The sequence below is a fragment of the Schistocerca americana genome, chromosome 7 (genome assembly GCF_021461395.2).
Source record: "Schistocerca americana isolate TAMUIC-IGC-003095 chromosome 7, iqSchAmer2.1, whole genome shotgun sequence".
NCBI classification, from domain to species: Eukaryota; Metazoa; Arthropoda; class Insecta; order Orthoptera; family Acrididae; genus Schistocerca; species Schistocerca americana.
Genome location: NC_060125.1, coordinates 281,771,733 through 281,795,210, shown reverse-complemented (window position 1 = coordinate 281,795,210; position 23,478 = coordinate 281,771,733). Strand labels below are relative to the sequence as shown.

General features: G+C 40.7%; 1 protein-coding gene and 1 non-coding gene across 2 annotated transcripts in view; both read right to left on the bottom strand.

Moving 5' to 3' along the window:
• Nucleotides 1-4,479: 4,479 nt before the first annotated feature.
• Nucleotides 4,480-23,478, bottom strand: part of LOC124622874 (furin-like protease 2) — a 790,830-nt gene continuing 771,831 nt past the window's right edge. The window contains exon 21 of the mRNA XM_047148668.1: nt 4,480-4,793. Within this exon, the coding sequence (XP_047004624.1) occupies nt 4,480-4,793 (314 nt within the window). The remainder of the gene's footprint in view (nt 4,794-23,478) is intronic.
• Nucleotides 13,676-13,749, bottom strand: Trnat-ugu. The gene has a single exon. It is a non-coding gene; the product is annotated as a tRNA-Thr (tRNA).

Sequence of the window (23,478 nt, the reverse complement as noted above, 5' to 3'; positions counted from 1 at the left end):
TACGTTTTCCTTATATGAGTAGCGTTTCTGGTTCAAATGGTTCAAATGGCTCTGAGCACTATGGGACGTAACTTCTGAGGTCATCAGTCCCCTAGAACTTAGAACTACTTAAACCTAACAAACCTAAGGACATCACACACATCCATGCCGGAGGCAGGATTCGAACCTGAGACCGTAGCGGTGGCGCGGTTCCACACTGAAGTAGCGTTTCTGCCTTCTATTCATGGGTGTACATTGTATTGACACAAACCTTCAACGGAGGACGTTTGACTGAGTGAGTGGTTTGGATTATAGAGAAAATATATGTACTGCGGTTCATATGAGGTTTGGCTAAAAAGTAATCTTATATATTTCTTAACTGACGAACATTGCAGACCTCAGTTTCGAACGCTACGCTCCCCATTCACCTGGTGACCCAGCTGTTTATGTCAGACCGTGTATCTGCAGCCTGTCGAAAAAAAATGAGTACTGTTTTGTAGGAACTACAGATCAGCGTGAAACTTTTAGTGAAAACAGAAAAAATCCACTGCAGAGGGGCCATTCTTCATTGAAACGAGGAATGTCTTTCACGCATTCGACTTTCTGAGTGATCTGAGGGCTCAAAGAGGAACGAGAAGAGACAGAACGTAAGTTATATTTAGGGCAATACTCAGCATTAACAATAAACGGAAACACTGGGAATGGTGCTGATTTCCTCCCAAAACACCACTGGGTGAGTATTCCTACAGTTGCTGATATTGTAAAAATCGACAAAGAAATTGTTCAGTTGATTTTACATGACAGTTTCCACATGAGAGGCGTTTGTTTGAAAATAATGTGGAAGAATCTGACACATGCCAAGTCTTTTATGGTTAACAAGGGGACTACAGGATAGTCGAATGTTAGAAGTTTGTTATATTTCTTTTATGAGAGTGGCAGATCTCAGAGATAAATCTGCAAGAGCACTTCCACGCATCTCTAAAAAGTTCTTTGAAAATTTCCAAGATTCTTTAACCGCCTAACACTAGGAAATTATTTTGATGCATCGTGTGTGACTGTGGTAGGATGCTTGCCTGCCATATAGATGGTTCAGGTTCGACTCCTTTCACTTTGAATTTTAAAGCCACTGTTGAAACCTTCCTCTATTTCACTCATTGCTTCTGCGATGTACATACTGAACAATGGGGAGACAGACTACATCCCTATCTTACACCATTTCCAATCCCTGCAATACGTTCTTTATCGTCCACTCTTACTATTTCCTCTTGACTCTTGTGTCATTTTGTATATTACCTGTCTTTGCATAGAGCTACCGCTATTTTTCTCATAATTTCGAAAGTATTGCACCACTTTTCATTGTCGAATGCTTTCTCCTGGCTGAAAAATCCTATGGACGTCTCTCAATTTTTCTTTATTCTTTCTTCCATTATCCACCGAAACGTCAGAATTGCCTCTCTCGTACCTTTACCTTGTCAGCAACTTGAATGCATGAGCTGTTAAGCTGGTTGTGCGATAATTCTCACACTTGTCAGCTCTCTCAGTCTTCGGAATTGAATGGATGTTAGCTTTCCGAAATCAGATGGTATGTCGGCAGATTAATACATTCTACAAACCATGGTGAGTAATTGTTTCGTTGCGACTTTCCCAATGATTGTAGACATTTTCATGGAATGTTGTAAATCCTTCTGCGTTATTTTATCTCAAGTCCTGCAAAGCTCTCTTAAATTCTGATTCTAATACTGAACGCCTATCGCTTCTAAATCAGCTCCTGTTTTTTCATCTATCACATCACACAAATCTTGCCCCTGATAGAGTCCTTCAATCTACTCTTTCCACCTATATGCTCTCTCCTCTCCATTTTACAGAGTAATTCCCATCACATCCTTCATGTTACCACTCTTGCTTTTAATTTCGCTGAGGGCTGTTTAACTTTCCTATATCCTGGGCCACTCCTTCCGACTAAAATATCTTTTTCGGTTTTTTCAAATTCTTCATGCAGCCATTTCGCATTAGCTTTCCTGCACTTTCTGTTTATTTTATTCCTCAGCGCCCTGTATTGCAATGTTCCTGAATTTCCCTGAACTATTTGTACTTTGTTCTTCCATCGGTCAACTGAAGTATTTCTTGTGTTATCCATGGTTTCTTCGCAGTTACATTCATTGCATCTATGTTTTATCTTTCCATCTTCCGTGATTGCCCTTTTTAAAGATGTTCATTCCGCTTTGACTGTACAGCCCACTGAGCTATATGTTATTGCTGTATCCGTAGTCTTAGAGAACTTCAAGCATATCTCGTCATCCCTTAGTACTTCCGTATCGCACTTCCTTGCATATTAATTCTTCTTAACTAATCTCTTAAACTTCAGAATATTCTACACCACTACTACATTGCGATCGGAGTCTATGTATCCTCCTGGTACGGCATACAATCCAGCATCTCTTTTCTGAATGTCTGTCTGACCATCACGTAATCTAACGAAAGTTTTCCTGTATCAGCCATCCTTTTCCAAGTATACTTCTTTCTCTTGTCATTCTTGAACAGAGAATCGCTATTACTATCTGAAATTTGTTACAGAACCCGATTACCATGTCTCATCTCTAATTCCTTGTCCCTACCCCATATTCTCCTGTAATCTTTATGTGCTACATTACCCACGGAATATCCTCATATACGTTCTCTATCTCTTCTTCTGCAGCTGTGTATCTGCAGCTGTGTATCTGAATTATCGTTGTCGGTGGTGGTTTGTTGTCGATTCTGATAAGAGCAGCCCATAACTGAAGTTCTCACAGTAACACACTGTCTCCCCTACTTTCCCGTTCATGACGTGTCCTACTGCCGTTATTCCTTTTTCTTCTGCTATTGATGTTACCCTACACTCATCTGACCAAAAATCATTCTCTTCTTTCCACTTCACTTCACTGAGTCTTCTTACATCTAGATAAAGCCTTTCGGATTTTCTAGCTTCCCGACAACGTTCGAGCTTCTGACATTCCATTCCCCGACTCGTAGAATGTTTGAATGTTATCCTTTCGTTGGTTATATAATCTTTTTCTTCATGGTAGCCCCTCCTCCCACCGTTTGCTGCTCCCCCCCCCCCCCTCCCGAGATTCGATTGGCGATTGGGGTACTATTCCAGAGTATTTTGCCCATGGAGAGATTATCATAACACTGTTTCAATTACAGGCCACATATCCTGTGGATACACGTTATGTTTCTTTAAGGCAGTAGTTCACATTGACTTCTACAACGTCAAACTATTGCTCATTGCTGATTCTTCCTCCGTCAACGGCAGTTTCCCACATCAATGACAAGAGAGTGTCCTGGACTTCTGTCCACTCCTCTCTCTACATTGACGTCGCCGTTGGCAGAATGAGGGTGATTTCTTACGCCAAAAGTCTTCAGCTGCCAATGCTGATTATTAATCGAAATTTAAGCAGTGGCGTTTTCCGAACCCAGGACATTTTGATAATTAATCAAAGACGCTACCCCTAGTCTGCATCATTAGTAGCACTATCATACCATAAATTTCTGTAAATGTGTATCCGTTGATTTTCTTTTATTACATTAATGTATGCGGTATGTTTCTCCGTTTTATTCAAATGCTTCATAAGATTAACCTCTCTATTCCGTCTTCTGTGAATGTCACGTTCAGCATTAGCAACGAATCTTTAGCAGGATTCACCATGGTATCTTTTTATCACATTTTTTGTTTTATTTCTATTTTGTTTATATGTATATTTATATTCCAGGCTTCATTTTTTCACGTTTATAAACAAGTGTTATGAATTTTTTGTTTACCTATAATATTGTTAGCAACTTCTGCGTTCCATATTTTCAGACTCCTTGTAGCGATTGCTACATTGATTTTCGATTGTACTTCGTTAACTAATTTCAACATTGCTGTTTTTGATCTTTCTCGATCTCCGGCAATATTGTATTTAATTTCAACCATTTGCAATTCCTGTGTGAGTCTGTATTGATATAAATTCCTTATGCTTCCTTCTTAAGGATGCGCGTTAATGTTCAGAATGTCATGTAAGTTGTTGATATCTCGTATTTTACCGATTTTTCATTTTTATCGCAATTAAATTGATTGTCATACAACAATCTTTGAGCACTTCGGATTCAACATCCCTTGCTTATCCACAGAAGGTTAGTAGACTTGAGACTTGTCTGACCGCAGTGGATGCCCTCGACACCTAAGCACTGCGTTATATGGTGGGGCATTGGTATTGTATACTTCCACCAACTCAGAGTGGATCGTTGAGGGTGCATTCCACATTAAATGCAAAAAAAAAAAGCTACCTCATGATACCCTACTTTGTCAGTGGGCTGCAGCCTGTGACATTCTCCTCTAGGCTCCTCCAGCATCATGCTACGGTATGCAGTGCAGGGATTTCACTGTGTATCATGACAGCAGACGTATACTGTCACACAAACAGAAAATTAATTATGTAACTATATTTTGCGTGCGAATAATTACAACTGAACGACTGCCCCTCACATCGGGCAGACGTTCAGTGTCGCTGGTGGCCTACCTGTTCGGTTGTCGCATGGGCAGCAGTCAGCGCGCGGCTCTCTGGCGCAGCAGGGCACGCAGCGGCCGGTAGCGGGCTGCAGGCGCAGCGGCGACGCGCACGACGTGCAGCCGCCGGCGCCGGGACCCGAGCACGTCCGGCACGTCGCGTGGCAGCGCAGGCAGCGCTGCGTCAGCGGCTCGTAGTACTGCGCGTCCAGGCACGACACGCACAGTCCCGCAGCCACGTCCAGCTCGGCGCGCGATGGGCACGAAGTGCAGTGCAGCGGACCCGGGCCTGCACGTCGCAGCAAGTTCGTCATTATACTTTAATCTCGTTTCCGTTTCCCTTGCAGACTAATGGGGAAGAGAAACAAAGGCAGCTGAGTTATGGAAGTGAGTGGAGATTGGAAAAATTTACTCCTGGGCCACAAATTGAGAACTAAGATGTGAATCCATGAACGGGGTAAATACTACTGCCTCTGCTGCGACATCATAGATAAATTGCGTTTGCTTTGACCACAAAGATTTATTTATGAAGGGGAAGGCCAGAGGCATGAATACTTGACCAGATCCACTCGAGGAGTAGTCTCAGGTCGCACCTGATGAAGGTAACAAGCTACGTTACCGAAATATCGTGGGAGCCTGAACACTCGGCAACCCAAGATGCAATTACATCACCTGAAGAATAACTTTAATTAAGTTGTGTTTCTGATAGTGGCTATCTTCACAAGCCCATGAACGGATTGGTGTCAGGGTTATCGTCCATGTTGTTGCTACAAATCTTTAATACGTATTTACACTTATGATTTGCACTTACAGCATAGATGAGACTTGTCACTCAATTTCAGGACAAAGTTACAGTTAAATTGTACGGAAGTACGCCGGCCGGAGTGGCCGAGCGGTTCTAGGCGCTACAGTCAGGAACGTCGTGGCTGCTCCGGTAGCAGGTTAGAATCCTGCCTCGGGCATGGATGTGTGTGATGTCCTTAGGTTAGTTAGGCTTCATTAGTTCTAAGTTCTAGGGGACTGATGACCTCATAAGTTAAGTCCCATAGTGCTCAGAGCCATTTGAACCATTTGTATGGAACTACACTGAGCCTCTTCTTGCTGTACTGCCAGGTTCAGAGTATTTATGTCGCAACTCTCGTCTCGTCTCCTCACTACAATGTAAACAAGTCGGACATTGGTTCAAATGGCTCTGAGCACTATGGGACTTAACAGCTGTGGTCATCAGTCCCCTAGAACTTAGAACTACTTAAACCTAACTAACCTAAGGACATCACACACATCCATGCCCGAGGCAGGATTCGAACCTGCGACCGTAGCGGCCGCGCGGTTCCGGACTGCGTGCCTAGAACCGCGAGACCACCGCGGCCTGCCAAGTCGGACATTAAGATAAGATAAACTTACAGGGTATTTGAAGACAAATAGAAAATATTTTAGAAATCTGTATTGTAGACTTATGCTCAAAAAATATGCAGTATAATGTGTGTCCAAGTTTTCTTGGTTACAGGGCTACAGCTGGTTACATCTACACCTGAATCATCATCGATGCTCTGCAAATCACTCTAAATGCCAGGCAGAGGGTTTAACGAGCCACCTTCACAATAATTCTCTATTACTCCAATTTTGAGTAGCGTGTGGCAGAAACAAACACCAATATATTTCTGCACGAGCTCTGAGTTCCCTTATTTTATCATGATGATCGTTTCTCCCTATGCAGGTCGGCGTCAACAAAATATTTTCCCATCCGCAGGAGAAAGTTGGTGACTGAAATTTCGTGAGAAGCTTCAGTCTCAATGAAAACGCCTTTGTTTTAATAATGTCCACACCAAATCTTGTATCATGTCCTTGACATTCTCTCCTATTCGTCGATAGTACAAAACTTGCTGGCCTTCTTTGAACTTTCTCGATGTACTACGTTAATCCTATCTTTTATGGATCCCAAACCTCGCAGCCGTACTCCAAAAGAGGACGGCCAAGCGTAGTGTAGGCAGTCTCTTTTGTAGACATTTAGCATCTTCTAAGTGTTCTGCCTTCCCCACAACATTTTCTATGCCTTCTTTCCAATGTAAGATAATTTCTAGGTACGTAGTAGAACTTAGAACCTTTGGATTTGACCTATTTAATGTGTAACTGCGGATTCCTTTTAGCACTCACATGAATGACCTCACATTTTTCATTGCTAGGGTCAACTGGCAACTTTCGCAACATACAGATATCTTTTATAAATGGTTTTCCAATTTTTTATCTTCTAATGACTTTTCTAGACGATAAACGACAGTATCATCCTCAAACCACCTACATCGGCCGTTCAAATTGTCTGCTAAACCTTTTATGTAAATAATGAACAGCAGAAGTCTTGTAACACTGTCTTGGGAAACGCCAGAAATCACTTCTGTTTCACTCCATGATTTTCCATCAATTACTACTAACTGTGACCTGCCTGAGAGGAAATCACAAATCCAGTCACACAACTGAGACGAAATTCCATAAGCACGCCATTTGACTACAAGCCGCTTGAGAGTTACAGTGTCAAAAGCTTTCTGAAAATCTAGAAATACGGAATCAATTAAAAAAAATGGTTCAAATGGCTCTGAGCACTAAGGACATCACACTCATCCATGCCCGAGGCAGGATTCGAACCTGCGACCGTGGCGGTCGCTCGGTTCCAGACTGTAGCGCCTAGAACCGCACAGTCAATTTCAAATCCCTTGTCAATAGCACGCAACATTTCTTGTAGGTAAACAGATAATTGTGTTTAACAAGAACGATGTTTCGTAAATACTCATTGACTGTAAATAAATCGTTCTCTTCCAGATAATTCAGAATATATGTTCCAAAATCATGCTGCATATCGACGTAAAAGGTATGGGCCTGTAATTGAATTGATTATTCCCACTGCCATTCTTGAATATTGGTGTGATCAGTGCAACTTTCAAGTGTTTGAGTGTGGATCTGTCGTCGAGTGACCGGTTGTATAAATGTTACGTATAGAGCTATTGCAGCAGCCCATTCTGAAAGGAACGTAATTGGTATAGAGTCTCCAGCGGAAGACCTGGTCTTGTTAAGTGATTCAAGTTGCTTCGTTACTTCGAGGATGTCCACTTGTAAATCACTTATGTTGGCATTTTTTCTTCATTCAAAGTCTGCAATATTTATGTCTTCTTCTTTCGTGAAGGAATTTCGGAAGGCTGTGTTTATTTGTTTTAGCAGCAGTGTCATCGATAGTATTTCCGTTGCTATCACGCAGAGAAGGCATTGAGTTTGTTTGCCGCTAGCATACTTTACATACGATCAGAATCCCTTTCGATTTTCTGCCAGGTTTTGTTTGGAAACAACTGTAAGTTTTTCACATTAAAATCCGCTCTAAATGTCTAGATTTTGTAAAAGTTCGCCAGTCTTAAAGATTTTGCATTCGGTTGAATTTCGAAAGCTTTTTTCGTTGTTTCTGCAACAGTATTCTGATTTGTTTTGTGTACTTTAGTGGAGCAGCTCCGTCGTTTGTTAATTTATTTAGTATAAATCTATTAATTACGGTCGATACTATGTTTTGAATTTAAGCCTTATCTGGTCTACACCTATCCGTACACTGTTAACTTGGAAGGAGCGGAGATATTATCTTGTGAAGGAGTCAAGTGAATTTTTAACTGCTTGTTTGAGTAGGTTTATTTTTCGAATATTTTGAGTTAGAAGGGGCGTTCAAAGGAAACGAGCCGGAGGCATATTTACAGAAACCAGTGCCTGTATGTTAGAGGTACTAACCCTGCCTCTTGGGTCACTTGTCCTACTGTGACACAAGGCGGTGAAGGCCTGTCTCATAACATTCTCGGGGCGGCAATGCTAACCTGATCCGCACACACGTCTTCCGAGGTGAATCGTTTGCCCTCAAAGCCTTTTTATGGGGACCAAAAATTGAATAATCACCGGGAGAGAGGTGCGGACTGTGTGGAGGGTGGCCAAGAACCTCCCATTTTAATTTTTGCGTGAGTGCCGCCACTGTATCTGCCGTAAGAGGCTTTGCATTGTCGTGGAGCAGAATGACCCCATGGGTGAGATTGCCTGGTCGTTTTGATTTGATCGCCTGGCAAAGGGTGGTCAAGGTTTGCAAGTAACGCTGAGCATTCAATGTTGTCTCGTGCTGCAGGACACTGCTCTTCTGTTGACGCCCCCATGTCCCTGTTTGCAATGCGACTGGCAGCGTTGGACGATTGCTGCATGCTGCTGCTAGCGCTGTATTGTCACGTGACGTGCACGTGTGCCCTCTAGCGACGTGCTGTAAACTTCCACGCTCTGGTCAGAACCACACCTCGTTAAACACACTACGATATTACCCTCCTGCCACCGATCTGTGCATTCCAGACTCCGGCTCGTTTCTTTTTGAACGCTCCTTATACAATATTCAGTCTCGCTACGACAACCCTGTGTTCTCTAATCCGTGTATCCGTTTTGATGCTCGTTATTAGCCCAGGATTATTTGTTGCTAAGTGGTCCAGCGTGTTTCCACACTCGTTTACTGTTCGAATTTTCTGAGAATGTGTTTAGCACCATTTTGGACGATATTTTTTACCTTCCTCTGGATTTAAACGTGTATTTTCGCCAACATATCGCGTTAAATATAAGTAACAATCAACTATAGCTGTTGAAACTTCCTGGCAGATTAAAACTGTGTGCCCGACCGAGACTCGAACTCGGGACCTTTGACTTTCGCGGGCAAGTGCTCTACCAACTGAGCTACCGGAGTACGACTCACGCCCGGTACTCATAGCTTTACTTCTGCCAGTACCTCGTCCCCTACCTTCCAAACTTTACAGAAGCTCTCCTGCGAACCTTGCAGAACTAGCACTCCTGAAAGAAAGGATATTACGGAGACATGGCTTAGCCACAGCCTGGGGGATGTTTCCAGAATGAGATTTTCACTCTGCAGCGGAGTGTGCGCTGATATGAAACTTCCTGGCAGATTAAAACAGTGTGCCCGACCGACACTCGAACTCGGGACCTTTGCCTTTCGCGGGCAAATGCTCTACCAACTGAGCTACCGAAGCACGACTCACGCCCCGTACTCACAGCTTTACTTCTGCCAGTACCTCGTCCCCTACCTTCCAAACTTTACAGAAGCTCTCCTGCGAACCTTACAGAACTAGCACTCCTGAAAGAAAGGATATTGCGGAGACATGGCTTAGCCACAGCCTGGGGGATGTTTCCAGAATGAGATTTTCACTCTGCAGCGGAGTGTGCGCTGATATGAAACTTCCTGGCAGATTAAAACTGTGTGCCCGACCGAGACTCGAACTCGGGATCTTTGCCTTTCGCGGGAGAGCTTCTGTAAAGTATGGAAGGTAGGGGACGAGGTACTGGCAGAAGTACAGCTGTGAGTACCGGGCGTGAGTCGTGCTTCGGTAGCTCAGCTGGTAGAGCACTTGCCCGCGAAAGGCAAAGGTCCCGAGATTGAGTCTCGGTCGGGCACACAGTTTTAATCTGCCAGGAAGTTTCATATCAGCGCACACTCCGCTGCAGAGTGAAAATCTCATTCTGGAACTATAACTGTTGAGTTGGGTACGTGCTTGAAACTAGACTAAAATTTTCTCTGAAACTTTCAGCAATTGCGCCATTTGAGTTGGGAAGTCGATAAAAGAATCCAGTTATTATTTCGCTCCGTTTGCGAACAATGACCTCCAGCTACGCTACTCCTATTTCAGTTTCGCTACAATATAAACTGTTTCTATCAGTGACGAACACATCACCGCCTACTGTGTTTGACACATCCTTTTCAACACCATTAGGTCCTGCGCAAAAATTTCGGCTGAACTTATCTTCGGCTTTAGTCAGATATCAGTGCCTGGAACAACTTGAGCGTCAGTGCTTTCTATTAGCGCTTGCGCTTCTGGTACTTTCCCGACACACGTACGACAATTTCAAACTGTTATATCGATGGTTCTGTGCTGCAAAAAATGGTTCAAATGGCTCTGAGCACTATGGGACTTAACAGCTGAGGTCATCAGTCCCCTAGAACTTATAACTACTTAAACCTAACTAACCTAAGGACATCACACACATCCATGTCCGAGGCAGGCTCCGAACCTGCGACATAAGGACATCACACACATCCATGCCCGAGGCAGGATTCGAACCTGCGACCATAGCGTGCACGTAGTTCCAGACTGTAGCGCCTAGAACCGCTCAGCCAAGGCGGCCGGCTCCGCGCTGCACCTGCACCCTTTGACCCTGAAGCCCTTTTTGTTTCCCCGAGACCCTCTAACCTAAGGGATAATTTTTTATTTCTAGGGATTAGTTTATACATTATCACCTCTTCTTTAATGCTGATCAATACAGACGACCAAGAACGTTAAGGAATTAGTTTACGGGACACAGGAAGGCGTGCTGTTCCCAGATAGAAGCCGCTCGTTGGCTTAATAAGAAGGGTCATTCGTGCCTGATAGCCTGGAAGTGGTTTTTAGGCGGTTTCCCATATTCGGTTAGGTAAATACTTGTCTGGTACCCACGAGACTTCTCAGATACTAGCTAGGCAAACATCTGTAGAACTTTCTCACACTTGGACATGAGATAACACCAGAAACAGGCATATGAATCGAAAATCTGTCCTTATGGAAATGGTGATGTCATGAGGGCCATCTGACCAACCACTACTACTAACACTGCCTCATCCGAAATAGCGCTGTGGATACGTGGAGAAATGATGGGAAGAGGAAGTGGAATAATTACGTTTTGTAGATCTGATTGTGTGGCTGTGCATGAGTTTACATAGCTGAATTATTCAACAGTGATTATGCTTGTTATTTGTTGACAGTTCCCACTATATCAATAAAGCAGAGTGGTCAGCACTGCAATATGCCATGCGAAGTGCCTGGGTTCGATTACCGGCTAGGTCAGAGATTTTCTCTGTTTGAGGACTAGGTGTTGTGTTGACTTTATCATAATATCATCGTAAGTGACATGCAAGCCATCAAATTGGCGTCATCTAAAAAAAGGTACACCAAGCGGCTGGACTATTCGTCGGGAGGCCCGAGGCATACAATATTTCTTTTCATTTCATTAAAGCATGGCGCCCATATTTACACGTTCTGAGCACTCTAATACGCTATTTGAGTTCAGGTTTTGTAACCCACCTTCCAACAGTATTTGAACAGGTTCCTTTCGCTATAGGGATAACCACAATATGTCAACTAAACTCGGCCCCTGCTCGTTCTAGTAGTCAAATGACACATCGTCTGAAGCTGATACTCCCCAGAAGATGGTCATACTTCTTGGCCACTAACGTCTCCAACCTCCCAATTGAGTTTTTGCCTTCAGTGATACTACAGAACGACTGGGTCGACTTATTAACGTTTCTGCGATTGCAGATATCGTCAAGATGAGTTCAGAAATGTTACGCATGGTTTTGTCAGGAGAATCAGAGTGTATTTACATTTTAGGAAGATCTAATGAAAATCGACACTGAAATGAATCACTTGCCTTTGCTAAACACATTCTGTCAAGAGTTTCGGTTACTTCCTAACGGGTGTATCTCCTGAAGGATTAAAAATTAGACACGTAGTATATAGAATGCCTTTTTTAGACTTAGTAATTTCTGCCACGTGCTATAACATTTACTGTTCTTCCGGAAACACCGCGAATAGTACAACGAAAAGATATTGAGGACTGTTAATTTACATATTAGTAATTATTTGGTGACCAAAGACTTCGCTCATAATAGCTCAATCTCGGACTGAGAACGTCCTTGGCAAAGAGAACAGAGGAGCGGACAGTACTTCATTAACTATCTTGCTCTCGGGGTAGGAATCACTCCCTAAAATGCGAAAACGTCAGCAGTGATGAACGACATGGGGATCCAGAAGGCAATGGAAACCTCTGCATTACCGACACAAAATGTATATCCACAGGACATGAGGCCTCTATCTGAAAAAGCATCAAGGTCATTTCTCCAATGGCAAAAGAATCTGGATTTGCCCCCTTTCGGATATCCATTAGGAGACTGTCACGGTGGAGTTGACCAAGAGAAGAAGATGGAATAACCAAAGACGGAGTAAGATTCCACAAGACGGAGCTTGGATAATGACAAGTTTGAACCTAGTAGGAAGGCTACATAAATTAATAAGACGAATTCTAAGGCCAGTGAAGTGAAATGGAAAGAAGGTAAGGGATGAGATAAGTGTTTCTCGTCATATGAATAGTGGGTAATATCAATAGTAGCAGAAAATGATATAATGAGAATAGGGTTCGATATGAACAGGAAATAGGGCAGAGAGTGAGTCGCTGTGAAGAGTTCTGTGATAAGGTTATTCCCATCGGATTCGACAGCAAACCAACGCCGACCACGGTCGTTCAGGTGTACATGAAACAGTCGCAAGTAAGACGTGAAGAGACTGGGATAGAGAATACTGAACGGGTAATACAGTATGTAAAGGGAGATATGAATCTAAAAATCATGGGGCACTGGAACGCGGTTGTAGAGGAAGAAACCGAAGAAAGGAGTATGGGCGAATATAGGTTTGGCAGCAGGCATGAGAAAGGAGAATGGCTATATGATTTCTGGTACAAATTTAAAATCTTAATAGTGAATACTCTTTTTAGGAATCACAATAGGAGAAATGATCAAGAATCACAGTTGGATAAGGTATTCTTGGAAATGACCCGATGACTAGGGAAAATTTCGTTACTGTCAGAAATTCCGAAATTGTAGGGCGAACCTAGGTGCAGATTTGGATTCAGATCACAATTTAGTGCAGGTGAAAAGTGGATTGACGTTTCAGAAAATGGTACAGAAGTATCAGCGTGGAAGGAAGTGGGTCACTAATGTACTGAGAAACGATGGGACGCATTTGAAGTTAACTAAGAATCTGGATACTGCTATAAGGAATACCTTAGTGGGCAGTTTAGTTGAAGAGGAGCGGACAACTCTAAAAAACGGTCACAGACGATTAGACAGGCAAACTTGTGTAGGTTGGGTTATTTGAGAAAACATTTCAACCGAGGTCGCAAAAGAGAAAGACAGGAATAGAACCATATAATATATACGAAGACAGTAACTTGTTCACGAACGAACAGTTACTGTTGATGACCGTGCTGCTTTTCACTGGAATAAATGATGATTAACTGACAACCTCAGCTGCCGGCAGGTGTTGTTGTTATACCTCGATGTGGACAGCTGAAAATATGTGCCCCGACCGGGACTCGAACCCGGGATCTCCCGCTTACATGGCAGACGCTCTATCCATCTGAGCCACCGAGGACACAGATGAGTAGCGCGACTGCAGGGTCTTATCCCTTGGACGCCTCCCGTGAGACTCACATTCCCAACTGTCCACAGTTCTACATATGTATTGTACCTTATAGACATTTGCCCACCCACTCATTACTCGCGGACGCTTTGGCGATTCCCGTAAGAGTTTGGCCAACCTGTGCGCATTCGTACAGACGAAGGTCAATGGCTGGGTAGCCTTTAACCATATATACGAAGACAGTAACTTGTTGTTGTCTATAAGGTACAATACATTTGTAGAATTGTGGACAGTTGGGAATGTGAGTCTCACGGGAGGCGTGCAAGGGATAAATCCCTACAGTCGCGCTATTCTTCTGTGTCCTCGGTGGCTCTGACGGATAGAGCGTCTGACATGTAAGCAGATGTTACTGTCTTCGTATATATGGTTAAAGGCTACCCAGCCATTGACCTTCGTCTGTGTGAATGCGCACAAGTTGCCCAAACTCTTACGGGAATCGCCCAAGCGTGCGCGAGTAATGCGTGAGTGGGCAAATGTCTATAAGGTACAATTCACATGTAGAATTGTGGACAGTTGGGAATGTGAGTCTCACGGGAGGCGTCCAATGGATAAGTCCCTGCAGTCGCGCAATTCGTCTGTCTCCTCGGTGGCTCAGATGGATAGAGCGTCTGCCATGTAAGCGGGAGATCCCGGGTTCGAGTCCCGGTCGGAGCACACATTTTCAGCTGTCCACATCGAGGTATAACAACAACACCTGTCGGCAGCTGAGGTTGTCAGTTAGTCATCATTTAGAACGATATAAGTTACTCAGGAATGAAATAAATAGGATACCTAGAGCAGCCAAGGCTAAATGGCTGCATGGAAGATGTGTGGAAACCGAGAAAGAAATGTTCGTAGGCTCGATCGACTCTAAATATAGATAACTCAGAAAAACGGTAATGAAATTACAATTAAGGGTGATAACATTAATATTGCAAAGGGAATTCCGCTGTTGCATGCAGAGGCGATAGCGGATTGGTAGGAAGAGTACACTCAAGCCCTCTGTGAAAGGGAGGAATTGGCTCATTCTACCGTGGATGAATAAATTGCGGTCGATGTGGAAGAGATAGGGAAATCAGTATAAGAGGAAAAATTAAAAGACCTCTAGTAGCATTTATATCAAATAAGCCAGAAGGGGTAGATGACATTAAGTCGGGATTTCTAAAGTCACTGGGTGAAGCGCCAACCAAATGACTATTCATGTTGGTGTGTAGAATCTATCGTTCTGGTGACGTACCATAAGACATTCGGAAAATATCATCCACACTATTCCGACGGCAACAGGGGCCGATAAGTGCGTAAACTATAGCATAATCAGCTTAACAGCTCATGCAACCGAGCTGCTGACAAGAATAGTATACAGGAGAATGGAAAAGAAAAATGAGGATACGTTAAAGGACAACCAGTTTAGCTCTGGGGAGGTCAAAGGCCTTAGAGTGGCACTTTTGACGTTGAGCTTGATGTGAATAAGACTGAAGATAAATTAAGGGATGCTAACAGGATTTACCGACCTAGAAAAGCGTTCTACAATATGAAACGGCGCAAGATGTTTTAAATTCCGAGAAAAACAGGAGTAAGCAAGGAGCGGATAATATACAAAATGGAGAAGAACCGTGAGGGAACAATGAGACTGGAAGACCAAGAACGAAGTGCTCAAATAAAAATGTTGTAGGACAGTCATGTAGTCCTTCTGTCATTCGTTCAATGTATACATCGTAGAAGCAGTAACGGAAATAAAAATAAGGTCTCACAGAATCAGTTACTCAGATAAGCTTTCTGAAAAAAATAGCAAACAGAACTGGTCTCAAAATTTCAGTTGAAGAAAATAAAATTCATGGCAAATATAAAAAATTCACCAAAATTCATATAAACAGAAATAGGTAAAATAGAGCGGGTAAATAAATTTAAATATCCTGGAGGGCATATACAACAGATGTAAGAACTAAGAAAATTGAAAGGGCATATGGTTTGACCAAAAATATTTACAACAAGAAATGTACATCTAGAAAAGCAAAAACTACAACACTACACCACGTTGGTACGACCAGAATGTTTATACGGATCTGAATGCCAAAGGATGAACTATAAGATGCACAGACTAGAGGTACTGGAAAGAAAGATTGTTGGAAAAATAATGCGTGCAATAAAAACTGCAAATGTTAGGAAAATAAGAAGTAATAAGGAGAACTACAAAATATAGAGAAAAATCCGAAGTAATGGCCAAACGACGATTAACCGTTTTCGGACACCTCTACTGGATGGACGTAAATAGACTAACAAAACAAATAATCCTATATTTCTGTAAGAAGAAATCGACAATAGCATGGATCACAGAAGTAAGGAAAGATCTAGGAAGAAACAAGATCAATGGATCGGTAATAGCAGAAAGAAACCGTTCGAAAAATAAAAAAAAAACTAAATTTGGAACGCTTTCAAAGCAGAAGAAATAAAAAAAATCAGGAACAACATGGACAGAAGAAGGGAAGGGACTTCATGGTAAGAAAATGAGGGAATACTGGAAAAATAGGAAACAACAACAAAGGATACTAGTTGGTCAATACGATTGTAGAACAGATCCAAGAGTGGCATTAAATTTCAGGGTGAAAGGATATCATCGATAACATTTGTTAATTACATTGCTATCCTTAGTGAAAGTGAAGAAAACTAAAAGATCTATTGAATGGAATGAACCGTCTAGTATGTGCAGTATACTAATAGAGAATAAACCGAAAAGAAACAAAAATATTGAGAAGTGGAAGAAATTTGAATAGTGAGACACTTAACATCAAAACTAGTGATCACGAAGAAGACGAAGTTAAAATTCTGCTACCTGGGAAGCAAAATAGCCCGTGACAGAAGAAGCAAGGAGGAGTTCAAACTAGCACTGGAAAAGATGGATTTCATGTGCCAGAGAAGTCTACTGATATCAAACATAAGCTGTAAGTAGACGAAGCTATTTCTTACAATGAACGTTTGGAGCCAATAATTTCATGGTAGTGAGTTATCGATTGGGAGAATCGGAACGGAAGAGAATCGAAAGACTTGAGCTGCAGGGGACACAAGAATGTTGAAAATTAGGTGAACTAGTAAGATAAGGAATGAGGTCCTCTGAATAATCGGCGAAGAAAGGAATATATGGAAAACACTGACTAGAAGAAGGGTGCGAGCGATAGGAACTGCTCAAGACATCTGGAAAAAAGCCGTCATGGTAATAGAGGGAGATGTAGATGGAAAAAGCTTCGGGGGAAGTCAGTGATTGGAAGGTATCCAACAAATAATCGTAGACGTATGGTAGAATTGGTACTCTGAAATGAAGAGGTTAGTGCAGGAGAGGAATTTTTGGTCGGCCGATCAACCAGTTGGAAGACTGATAACTGAAATGGAAAACCAAAAATAGTGGAAGGAAATGCTGTCGTTTAAACTACTGCTGCACAAGATGTACATATCGATGTAGCGTATGAAATAAGATACAGTCATCCTATAATGTAACACATATGTCACAAAAATTTCCATCATTTAGTAACAGAGATTCGAGTCATGTGTTGTGGTAGACTGGTGTAGCCTGGTTTTATACAACTCTCTTCGGTAGTCTACCCTCTGTCAGCGCCTTCATCTATCCATAATTACTTCAGTCTATGTCAATTTAAATGTGCATACTATTTAAAGACTTGAGATCTTTACAGGATTTCGCTTCTCGCTTTGCCCAGTGATCAAACTACCTAACTGCGGCTGCTTCGGAATGTATCCTGTCGATCTATTCCTTTCTTTAGTAAGTGTTTCTCGTGAGGCGCATTTCTCGACGTCACGATTCTGTTCCATATTAGTTACTCGAACTAGTAAGTTATTTAGCAATCTTCTCTACTGCAACGATTCCAAAGCGTCTAGTTTCTTCATATCTGAAGTATTTTACATATGCGCTTTGCTTGTAAGGCTACGCTTGAGACAAATCGTGTCGCAATATGAGTTCAGAATCCACACATTTTTATTTGAAATAATCTGCTCCTCTCGTTCAGAATAGATTTTATTCATTTTTTTTCAGTCTGCATTTTAATCATTATTCTTCTTTTACAAGCCCAACTGTCATAATAATTTAACTTAACTCTGTTATTATTGTTTTATCAATGTTTATATTATTGGTTTCCAAACACTACCAATTCTCTCCAACTACATTTTAAACCGCATAAGGGTTTTGCATAGTGAGCGTATTTCCGATGGCTGTCAATTAACCAATGTTATACTCGCAGATTCTTGGAAAAGTACTCAGCTTCAGGCTTAATGTATTAATGTGATAGCAGAGAGAGAGAGAACGTAATGAATTTGTGCCACAGTTGCCAATACATTACAATGTAGGAAAATACAGAAATAGGATACATGAATTACCTTCACACAGATAATGATGATGTAATATATCAATACTGAGTCAACAGTACATTATGAAATGATGGTACACCAGCAATTACGCCCTAATTGGGAGAATTTCTCCTACTAATAACTGAATTATTTGGATCAATAATGACTTCGCCTCAAGTTCTTGCCTAGTTTTAATAATAAGGGCATCGAACAAAGTGTAGTGACTTTACGACCTTCGCATTACCTCGTCAGTACTTAAAAGTGTATTAACATGTTGATTCTTCTTACCAAGTAACGTATGTGTTGATGTATGTGTCGATATAAATGTGCAAATCAATATCTTTCACCATTAAATTAATCAGTAAGTAGCAAAAATTCCAGAGACCATATTATATCGAAAGGAACAGGGAAAATTCTGAGAGGAGCAAGGTGTGTTAAAATCATTAATGAGTTGATAAAACAGTGAGAGAGAACGTTGTCATTGCAGCACAGTCGTGGCTTTGTTTGGAGCACTAAACGTCACTTGTCACGAATATTTTCTGTTATTTACTGGGACTATTTCCAGAGCAATTGATCCTCCACATATGTGTCGTATACTGGAGAACAGTTATTACAAGATATCCTCATTGCCATTTTACCATATCACATTCTCGACAATGCCAACTACGTTATCTGTCATATCTTGCATTCAGCCATATCATTTATTAATAAATAACCTAAAAATGTAATCCTGACATGTTATAAAATTTAACGTTGGCAGGTGATCATAAAGATGATACAGTGAAATGAATCTCACGAATCCGACCCTCTGTCTAGTTACTAACCCTGCAAGTAGTTGTTACCAAAGTACTATCAGTCAGGGTGTTGGTTATTTTGCAGAAAACGTTTAATCTTCATCAAAGTTTTGCATAACCTTAATGTATAATTAGTCCGTTATCTTGGTGTCTGTAGCAAATCAAACCAGTAAAATAATGACTTGCCGATTTTGGAAAGAAACTGTAAATCATAAGTCATTTCAACTTTTCCATTCAGGCTTTCCAGGTTCTGCCCCATCATGGATTGACAGACATCTCGCAAATCTATATTAACATAGAACATAATGAATGCTCTAGAAGTTAATCCTACAGAACTTACATATCAGTAGGGAAAAACTACAAATATCTACACACACCATCTCCCTACTTTTCTATGTCACCGAAAGTGCTATTCCTGTGGAATTCAGTAACTCAGTCTGTTTTAAGTCAAACCTCCCAGTGCTTGTAACAATACCGAAGAGAGTTCAAGAGATAGTTATACACCTCTTAGAATAAGACTCCTTATGACATATCAGCAACACGTGTAAGGCTAAACAACATACATATAAAAAATTCTAATTTAAATAAAGAACCTCTTATAGATAGCTGAATCAGACTCAGCTTCACAAATGGCCAAAACGAGGAATTTTGCTTTTTCCTTAAAGACACTGGGCAGTTTCGGTATATCGAAATATAAGAGCTGTGGAGATATTTCTTCAAAATATTTCTGCATAAATCAAAATGTAAAATATTTTCCAGATAAGTGAGAGCACTGATAGACCCTCAGAGACAATGACATAATTATGCTTTTCAATTATTAGCTTCAGTAGTAGTTTTCGGTTCTGTTCTAGTTCGTCTTAAAATGTAGACATATATTTTAAACCTTAAAATGTGGACATATCTGAAACCTTGTACTTATTTATGGAAGTTTACTTTTAAAATCACTAGTTTAAGTCAAAACGAAATCTTACAGTTTATCATTATTTAAGGAAGCGTAATAACACAGTCTCCTGGACAGTTGTTATTATTTATGCGAAATGGATACCGATAGCAGCGGCGATCTTCGCGATGGGGTAGTTCAAAAATGGTGGTGGGTGAACATGCCCTTTGTTTACTTTGTGGCCACCATTCTCATTTTTTTTTAATTTGGTTATTTACCACGACACTAATACCAGCAATCTTCATCATTTCTCTACTTCTAACGAAGTCCGATTCCTTTTGTTGTAATTTTTATCTGATTCTTAATTCCACCATAACCGATGTTCTTTGTGACCAGGCCACAAAGAAAGATAAATCCAAGAAAATATGTGCGTATGCCTCTCCTGTCTACTCGTCACACGTGACTTTTATAGTAATAACAGTTTATTCCCATCATCGACAAATGCAGTATATAAGACAGCCAACTCACTCGTGAAATTACGCTCCTCTTCTCGTTGTTGCAGCCAGTTTGGTGTTAAATATTACCTTTATTTTGTTAATATTCTGTAGCATAGTTTCCGCTTGTGTTTGTCGCTATTGACACAACGCTATTTCACGGTGAGAATTATTACGCGACTTTATAATTAAATTCATTTTGCAAATTACTGCACCGGCTGGCGAAATAATCAGAAAGGTTAAATAACAACGGAGTAGCCGAATGACAGTGTTCAAGTACAGTCAAGGCGTGGTACCTCACAAACTATTACTTTATAAAAAAATTACTGTAGAATGTATTAGAATCGGTGGCTGTAGCTTTTCGGTCCTTATTAACAGTGTCGATTTTTGGAGCTTATATATATATATATTATTCAGCTCTGAATAGCGATTGTGATCGGTGAACGAAGGGAAAGTAGTAGGCTTAAACAAGACCTTAAAATTTAATTTAGACATATCAAATAATCATCCATTTGAATCATGAAGTCGATATTTCGGACAAAGTAATATCAGACACTTGTGATTTTCAAAATATTAATATATGTGATTCATGACGTACGAGATTCTGATCTATGACGACATGCTCGCAAAGACGAATTTGTCAAATAACATGCACTGCTCACAAAGTGTGTAAATGAATTGTATGATGTGCTCTCCCCCCCTTTCAAGTGAAGAACAAAAATAGCCTTGTTGCTCAATAGTGAAAAACTGTAGCTGAAATTTGCATCTAATTAGGTCAACAACTTTATTATTCATTCGACGACTTGATTTAAGATAATTATCAATGTTTATATAGTAGCTTGAAATAAAATATTTTGCTCTCCTCAGGTGGCTTATCTCTCTTGGTGGTTCCTGCTTCTAATTAGTTGACAGCCGTGTCATGTGATTAGTAGACGTATTGAGACGAGCATTCTAGACTGAGGTATTCGTCGGCCAGAGAAATGTCGTGATTGATGTATTTACAAATCTGGATACGTGAAGAATATTTCACCTTCTACTTGTTATCTACATCATTCGTAATTTTTCTGGTAACAACAAACGTTCTATACTAGATATTCTCGTAAATTTCTTGGTTCCACTCTTATTCTATCGTCTTCAATCATGACACGCAATCTCCACTTCTTCTTCTCTCCCCATTAAAGCAAACGACTACTGAAGCGTTTTACACCATTTTTCTAAAAAGCTGTCTGTGTTTGGAAATGTGTGAAATTAAATCTTTTTGCTGAAACAACACTAGGAAGTAGATTACCAGCAACTGCGAATTTTTTTATCAACGTAGAAACATGAGATACGTAGTTACACCTATGTAAATGTTTCAGTTATTGGTTTTCGGAAATTCTCCATTATGAAAAGTTTTATGTAACTATTTTTAAAAGTCCACATCCTGGTATCATTGTACGTGCTACGCGTTGATTGCAGTTTTGTGTAAATGGAGTAAAATAGGTCGATATAGTTAGCCACACTGCGGTGCAACGCACGACTTATAGGTATCTTATGACAGTTATCGACAATGTCATCAGTCATGCTAATGGCTTAGAACTGAGGAACGTCAGATACTGTCAACTCTGCAGTCCTTTCTGATGGAGAATAAGTATCCGAAGGAAATTTTTTTATCGATAATCGATTAACGACACAAAAGACTGTCCAGGAGAAGCTACTACCTTTTATTAATTGCATTACAATACGTAGGAAAGAGGAAGGTTTGCTTATTGTGTTTCATATATTTTTGATGAGGACGCTGAAAAATAAATATTTTTCTTACATAGGAAATGTGGTTTGGGATAGTTGATCGTTCTTCTGAGACAAACCATAACATCTGCATTCTTTAGTAATTGATGTGATTAGCAGTGAAAGAAGTAAGAATGGGTCGAACCATATCAAACTGAATTCTAGGTTGATGATACAAATCAATTAGTTAGGGTGCATTTTTAAGACGCAATTAAATCCAAGGGAAGACAGTAATGTAGTTTTGGTTAGTACCTATTTATTCAAGGTATGAACTTATGTAAAAGGGACGTATATGTATATTCTGTATCTAAAAATAAAAGGGAAGCGAGAGATAAAAAAACAATATTACACGAAGAAAACTGGAAATGGGTTTCCTGTAATTCATGTTTTAAGGATTTTTTGTGTGGGCGGAAAAGTTCTGTAGCTTCAGAAAGTTTCCGATTACGGGTTATCAGAGTGTCAATTTATTTTTCAAGTACTTCTTTATTTGTTTTATTTATTATAACTGTTGATTTATCTATTCTTGCATCACCAGCGGCATAAAACCCTTATTTACATGTAGCAAGCCATAATTCATTTTTCCATTACGTTCATTATGAACCAAATTACATAGGGGGTTGATCAGGACGGATCAGTAGCAAGCCTCATGGCTCGAATTTGGTCTGATGCCGGCTGACACCCACGTCTTCACCACTAGATTTAGATATCTCAACACTTCTCTAAATCATTTCACACGAATGTGGAGCTGACATTCTTCGCCATCAAGTTCCGATTGTAGTTTCATGTCCCTTTTTCACGATTTTGTCATCGATGAGCCCCTAATTTCCTTCCTTTGCAATGTAAAAGCTCCTAAGTATACATGAAGTCGAACGCAAGAAATGTAAATGATATAAATCTTGAAAACATCAGTTAGATATAGCAGAAATAGAAACACTTTATACTTCTTCGTGAAAGAATGAGAGCATAGCAGCATTAGACATGAGAAAACATTTGGAGCATGGATAAAGCGGTAAGTGGTAAAACGTAAGTAATGGAGACAGGAGAAAAAATTACTTGACTGAGAAACCGAAGAAACGTCGAACTGGTGTTAGAGGAGTGAAATTCTTCTGCTGGCAGATAGAAGTGGCCATATATATTAGTTACTCGCTGAAATACTGTAACGATGACAAACCGACGTGCTTTTAACGTTTTTAATGTAACGGAACTCTAAATTCAGCTTAGAGAACAGAGTAGTTTGTTACATAAGCACCTACCAACAGTGCGGAATGAGGCTGATGAATATTTTCTTTTCGCTGTAGGTACAGCTAGGATACTAAGAGAGATGCAGTGATACGATTATGTTGAGATGATAGGTACTTGAGTTATGTTGCGAGGTATTGGAATGTGCACATATTCTGAAGCCGATGAAGTGGCGTAC